We start from the raw sequence: 7183 nt of genomic DNA on the forward strand, positions 1-7183 counted from the left end.
CCAAATATAAATACTTAAGTATCAAAATAATTTTAAAGCGGGAATAAAGTTTCCAGATGAAAGCACGAATATTAGATTTTTTGGCTTCAGCCTGATGACTCTTAGTAATACTTGTTTACCATACAGTTATTAGTTGCATCAGTAACCAATATTATTGAAGCCACTCAGAAYGCTTGTGCGTAAGAGGGGATTTTTTTCTTTCTTCCTTTTTTTCATGCACCTGATTCACTGAGCTCTTTCAAAGGGGAAAAAATGCCAGGAAAAAAAAAATCAAAAGACAATTTACAGTGTTGTGAAAAGAGGTCCTCCTCAGACAACTTGTTCCTTTGGCTGCTCATTCCTTCCCAGCACGGGTGAGCTGGACTGAGAAACTGAATCAGCTTTAAACTAAAAAAAAGAAAAGGTTATCTGGTAATCAGCAGGCAAGCTGGTTTCCTTCCCAGCTGCCTGAACGCCACTACAGTACAAGGGCTGCTGCAAGGTGGGCGCCCAGGTGGGCAATGCGGTAGCTGAACACACAATCCAACCTTCATTGTAACTTCTTTATCCTCTGTSCAGCTTCAAAGGTCAATCCATAAGCAAGTCTGGATGTTGTGTTTTTCTCTGAGAAGGAACCAGAAGGTGATCAGAGAAATCTTGTAGGTTTCTTGTATCAGAGAGCTACTCTATTTGGGATTCATGGCTGAAAGACTGATGCAATCATGAAATTTTTAATTTGTAGCTGTTCATCAGAATAGAGCCTAAGAAGCCCCTTCAGCACAGCATCAAGAGTGACTTGCTGTGGCTGTATTTAGGTGAACCATTTTCCCTTCATGTTTCCCTTCAAGTTAGTATCTGATTTTATTCCAATCTTCTAAACATCTTGTAGGAAACTGAGATGAGTTATGAAAAACTTCAACTGCTAATGGCCGTAAGGGACATCACCTAGATTTYGTTGGAGGTTTTCTGGTGACACAGAGTTGCATGATTTTGGGATGATGATTATTTTGGCTAAGTTTTTTGCCAGATTCTAACCTGAATAYGTTAGGATTTAACTAATTGCTTTCTTTACCCATTAAAGCTGGCTGGGTTGGGTCGAGTGTTTTCCTATACACATAGCCACACACCTTTAACCTATTCAACTCTTTTTACACTTTCAGGATTTGGTGCAGGGAGGGGAGCRTTCTTTGTGATTCACTTTCTGCAGAAGATACAGAAGAAAGGTGTATCTAATGTAGCTAATGCTAAATGCAATGCTGTTCTCATATTYGTCCTTCTGTACAGAAGAGTTTGTACACAGGGGTCTCTCTTGACTCTATCCAGACAGTAATGTAACTTGTGAGATTTGAAACATTTAAATCAAGTGGTGTCTTCACTGTCTACAGTAGCAGGATCAGTAAAGAACAAAGAGATGCAGAAGAGATGTTATACAAGTGAGTAAGTACAGAACATGCTGCTACTGGTAGGTAAAGGGTTGATGTTCCGGTTGTCTGGAGGATTTGAGGCAGCTGAGTTTGTAGTCCCACCTGTGCAGAAAACTTCATTATCACTTTCTCAGTCCATCTGAACCAGCAGTTGTGGTCTCAATGCTATTTATATAGTTTTTCTTCATCTAGAAACTCTTAAAAGCAAACAGCTACTTCTCTGTTAAAAATGTAACTTGAATTCCTGAAATTTCCTAGTATTATGTACAGCAAAGACCTTCTTTGGCATAGCATGCACAAAGGTGGCAGAGAACAGCTACCTGTAAGAGTGTTCTTGTAGAAAAGCCAAAGGATGGGGAAAACAGGCCAGAATTCAGAAGAGTTCTTTACTCCACTGCTTTAGCTCTGACTTTAACTACTTGTTTGTGCATTTTGTGCAAGTCTCTGAAGAATCTCTAAACAGCTTTTAGGTGGTTTTGAAGGCAGAGGTTGGCAAGAACAAGCCCTAGTTCAGATTTAATTCTTGGCTACTTAAATGTTTGATCAAACCATAGGCAGTTTATTATGTTAATGCCGAAATATTGTCACACATCTTAYGAGAAAATCAATGAGAAACTACCTTCTTAAGAAATGCATGCTACTTTTACAGCAACATTTCCAAGAAATTGTTTCAGAAAGTCACAGCAAAAAATGTATGTTACTTTACCATTTGCTAGTGCCTCCGATGAACCCTGATGTCCTCTGACGAGAAAGACTGACTGCTAATTTCCCAGTAACTATGCCAGGCAAGAATTGCCAYGGAAAGAAACAGTATAACCCCTCACAGGGTCCTTTTCCTCAACACCTTGCTTMTGCACTTCTCCCTGTATCTGTATCCTACTGCAGGAGCTAATCCAGTAAGGAACTAAGCTGAATGAAAACTGATCCATATTTCCTCCTTCCCCTTCTACCAAAAGAAGCCGCTAACTAAATAAAAATCACTGAACCAGCTAAACTTGAAGGGGCACAGATGCATGAATGAACAGAGGAAAGGCAGGATTTGCTGTCTTAGCTGCAGCTTCGGTTATAGGTGTCAGGCTCAGCTAAAAACATTTTAGGTCTTCATCATTAAGATTTTTTGGCAGTGCTATCAGAAAAATTAACTGTAGGAAGAGACAATATCATTTAGAAAAAAACCCTTTATTTTTGCATATGCAGTGTTAAAAGAATCTGGAATGCAAGTTGAGCTTGACAGACAGCAGGGATCAGCAGTTCTGTCAGTAACATTTGGACACTGCTGCAATTCTTCTTTTAAGTTTTGAGAAACTTAAGAGTCACCTTGTACCAGAAAGCAAGAATCCTGATACAGTAATTAGTGTAAAATTATAATTCTAACTCTCATCAGGCACAGAACTGAAGTTTCCCTGAGAAGACACACATTACAAACTAATTTATAAACTTTTTATCACATAATCAGGGAGAATTTAAGTGTACAAAGGCAAGATTTTGCTACAAAAATATTCGAACACAAGTCCTTAATACTTCAAGCAGAAGATGAAATTTCTGAGAGAATTCAAGATAATGTATTACAGAACTGCAGCAATCAAATTTACATCAAGTGATGACAACTGGCTTTGGTATATTCCCTTTTGTTCAGTTTTAAAACAAATTCCAATGTGAATTTCCTGAGATCTTTCAATATCTCAACATGAACTTTGTGCAGTCCAGCTGCTTCTTTTCCCCTTTTCTCTCCATTTTCCCTTCCAGTTAGTATTATAGTCATGGAAAGCAACCATGTATGATATATATTTTCCAGGTTTTCAAACAAATGGTTTAGCTGAAAGAAGCCCATTAATTACACTTTTTAGATAACAATAAATATGCCAAATATTTGGGCTTCCAAAAATTGCTATCTTTAACCTAATCCCATAGTTTCTACTCAAAGTTCCAAGGCTCAACACGCAACGTGAGGCATCCTTGCCTTTCTTTGAGACAGGTTGTCTCTTCCCCTTGTCTGTGGACCTCCCTGTGAGGCAGGGTCTCATCACCACACCAATGTGATGCACGTCAGCACCACCACCATACACATTAAAGTATATAGCTGTATCTTATTTGTACCTGTGTTTTATAAAACATAACATGGGTATTTCAGTTCTTCTGCTCGTACAAAGCTTTGTGTCGCAAATACTCTTCCAAGCATTTCACAGCAAAAGGGTCAACATCAGTATCAAACTTATTAGCAAAGAAGTGGTGGTTTCGCAGCATCCAGTTCAAGTCTCCTGCTCCAAAAACGCAGACAGAGCGAACGTGAATCCCACTGCAGGGTGGGTAGGGTGCACCTTTGGACACATCACCTTCGAAGTACTGCCACTTCACAAACCTGGCCAGAGCATTCATGTCAGAAACATCAAATTTATTACTCGAAGAAACTGCACCTGGGACTTCAGGGATTCTCTGAATTGTTGCCCACAGGTACTCGTCAGGGCTGTAAGTGTCTTTTGCCCACTCAATAAATGAAAGGATTTTGCTGTTTTCTAACACATGTTCTACAAATCTTCTGCTAACAATAAAATAGGCACTACCAGAAAAAATTGGAGTACTGAGAGGTGGTCGTTGTTTATCTATGCCTGTGTTCTTTACTTTACCATCAATAATCTCATGGTGCTTTTTCCATCTTACTTCTTTAGAGAGAGGCATTTTTTCTGTTTCCAAGCTGTTTTCACCTTTAAGTGCTTTCAGCCTCTCTACTATTTCCTGGTTGGTCTTAATGGGAAAGTCCATGCCACACAGGTTTATTAAGTATTTCCACTTCGTACTTGTTCTGTAGAGATCTTTCATGCAGTTAATGTCTGCCTGCACTCTGCTCCATGAAGCATATACAACACTCTCTAATTGGCTGGAAATAAAGACATTATCAAAACATGAAACTATTCCCTTCACAGCAGCAAAAAAGGATTCTGGAGACTTTTTGTCAACATGAATGCAGTAAAAATTCTGAGGAGCATAGATTGACCTTAGAAGTCTATCAAGCATCTCAATTTTGTGATAAACCACTATTGAGTAAGCAATTGGAAATTCTGCTTCTTCATTGCTGAGAGGTTCCATAATATATTTCCTAGTCTTGGTAAAGGAGGCACAGTCTGTGGTCATGTTAATATAGTCATTTGTTGTTAGTCTGGGGCGTTTCTTAAATGACACTGACAATGTCTCAAGCTTTACCTTTTGAATTTCTTCTATATCACCCTCCAATATTTTAGTGCAGCTAATACTGCTAAAAGGATCTTCATTAGTCAGCTCCAGATGCCTCCGATTTAGGAAGTCTGGTTTCTGGTTAACTTTCAAAACTGAAATTATTACTAGAATAAGAGTTAGCCCCAAGAAAAGCCTGAAGAGTGAGTTGTGGCAAAACCGTAGTTTCCTTTTCAGCATTTCAAATATCCAGTACCTTCACAGAGCAAAAAATTGCCCTCCACTCACACCAGCTTCAACAACTTCAGAAAAATCAGTCTGTGTTTCTCATGAGGCTGGTGCATTTGTCGGGGGAGATGGAAGAAAAATTCCTATAAGAAAATGAAATATGAATGACAGGCAACTACTAAGAGGTTACTTTAAAAAATAACTGGCTAAAAGTTCTGCTATTAATTTTTGATTGTAAAAAGGTGAATAGTTCAGACAAAAGGGTTTTCTTGAAATGTAGAGATTAATGAATAAAATTGTTTTATTACTCTAAAAAAAGAATAGACTAGGAGAAACAGACAGCTTTCATGAGCTGCTATTTCCTAGCTTCTGTCAGCTGTAGTACTAGAGCTACAACCGCAGTGCAGACTGAGGGCTTGCCCAGCTGCACCTGCAAAATTAAAGCTTGTAAATTGGAAGCRTTACTGAGAAGGAAGTATTTGGTGTTAATTCACACTTCAGAATTTGACAAGAATGTTTTGTACCCACTTTAGCAGCGACATAGGTCTSACCACCTATTCCATTTACCACTTACTTCCTAGGAGCTATTCACTCTTCATCTTCTCACCTGGAAAGCAGTCCCTGAGGACTTGTGTTTGAGATATGGTCTTTTTAATGTGATGCAGGTGATCTTAGAAAAAACCATCAGGARAGAGCTGGGGAGAAAGAGAGAAGGAAATTAGTACAAAACAGCTGTAACTGAATTGCTGAAGGATCTCTTCCAAGGTAAAAGCATAAAGGTCGTACTCATGATTCATCTTTAAATCTGATCTGCCTGAGTCCCTGCAGATGCACAAACCTGGGAGCACCGCAGTGCTGTGTTATCCTTGTTTAGACACACTTATTCTCTATGATTCAGCAGTCTGTTTTTACAYGAAAACATTCTGCAAGGCTGAGCCACAGCATTTATAATCTGTCAATGTCATTTTCAGCCTTATTTCACAGACACTACTTTACTTTTGTTCATTAGTCCAGTTTCCCCTGAAACATCTATTTCTGTATCAGCGCCCTGCAAAGGATCGCTGTACAGTTACACAGCTGCTACAGCACTAATTGTTGAGAAACCTGCAGTCTAGAGAGGCTTAAAGAACTGGATTTCTGTTTTRTAATTACCTCCTCATGCAGGAAAACTGATCACAAATAGGAACCTTAAACAACTTACATTGCTGCATTATTGTCATTTGTATTTAGAGACTTTCTTGTCTGGGTAACTCTGTGCAGGTTTGAATTTCACACCAAGCCATAGCTGCAAAAGCCAATATCATTCATAGAGACTATCTTCTGACACTTTAAGCGGTAAGTCAAAAACTTAATGAAACACTGAAGTATTTGAGAGATATATAGCTCCTTTCACTCATACTATTTTTCGTGAACATTTTAAGTGACTCTGAGTAGCTTTTTGACCACCTCAAAGAGCAATTTTTACCAAAAAAAATTGGAAAGTGTATCTGTTTTATGACAAAGTGTGCGCCGTGTCCTGCTCAGGGTTTTGCTGTAGCCAGTTCACCATAAAGTTTTTCTTTCTTAATATTTTCTTTAAAGCTAGCCCAATATCATTTTAGCTTTTAATTATTGAACAGTAGCTTTTTAACTTACTACTTGCAAGTCACAGAACAGGTGCATGGGTATAAGAGATTGCAGAGTTTTTTTGGCAGCAACAGTGCCATTGGGATGCCCTGCACATCATGTCCACTGCTGTGCCCACAGCATCACAGACTGACTTGGGGAACTGATCCAGCTGGATCGGGGTGTGTGGATGGAGGGTTTGGATCACCGCATGACYGTCTTGCACGGCTGTAAGGATCAGAGATACTTTACACCCCTATTAGCACCAACTATTTCATAATGGAAGCCACCACCAGGCAAAAAGTCGCTAACTATTTGTGAATAACAACACTATATGAATATCTTATTTACTATCAAGGGCACTTTGTTCCCAGAGTTGCATCTGTAAGTACTTTATCCTGCATTTGTGAAGATGAATGTTTATTTCAAGTCTGTTATGGGTAGATAATGAAGTCAAAGAGTTTAAGTTTTGCCTCTTACAACAAGTAACCAGATGAACTGGTGTACAACCACATCTGTAAGTGTACCTTTTAAGTATCAAGTGTCAGACTTCTGAATTTGAATGTAAAAAAAAAGTGAAATTCTACAACTACCAGTTTTAGCTTGCGGTGTGGCATTTAACCCAATAATGTAACTTAGGGCAACATTTAAATTGAAATACATTATAACTTACATAAGATCCTGCTAGTTCTGCCTCATATATCCAATCCAATAAAAATACATATTAACTTAGAAGAAGAAGGACATTAACTTTGTAATAGTTTCCATAACAACTATAA

The 7183-nt window shown here is 38.6% G+C and overlaps 1 protein-coding gene across 2 annotated transcripts; it reads right to left on the reverse strand.

Annotated features, from left to right (window-relative positions):
• Nucleotides 1-2566: 2566 nt before the first annotated feature.
• GCNT1 (glucosaminyl (N-acetyl) transferase 1) lies at nucleotides 2567-5494 on the reverse strand. Of its 2 annotated transcripts, none has more exons than XM_085313582.1 (2): nucleotides 5407-5494; nucleotides 2567-4942 (listed from the first exon to the last, which is right to left on the reverse strand). In XM_085313582.1, the coding sequence occupies exon 2, from the start codon at nucleotides 4809-4811 to the stop codon at nucleotides 3531-3533; it is 1281 nt and encodes a 426-aa protein (XP_085169708.1). In that variant the 5' UTR covers nucleotides 4812-4942; nucleotides 5407-5494; the 3' UTR covers nucleotides 2567-3530. The 2 variants fall into 2 exon arrangements, with proteins under 2 accessions (XP_085169708.1, XP_085169700.1); XM_085313574.1 differs by having other exon boundaries at nucleotides 5374-5494.
• Nucleotides 5495-7183: the final 1689 nt, after the last annotated feature.

Source organism: Rhea americana, unplaced genomic scaffold, assembly GCF_003343005.1.
Source record: "Rhea americana isolate MKP2758 unplaced genomic scaffold, rheAme1 scaffold_11, whole genome shotgun sequence".
Classification (NCBI taxonomy): Eukaryota; Metazoa; Chordata; class Aves; order Rheiformes; family Rheidae; genus Rhea; species Rhea americana.

Bases quoted from the DNA above. Each gene is read 5' to 3' on its own strand.
- GCNT1 (XM_085313582.1), bottom strand. From the start codon at position 4,811: ATGCTGAAAAGGAAACTACGGTTTTGCCACAACTCACTCTTCAGGCTT.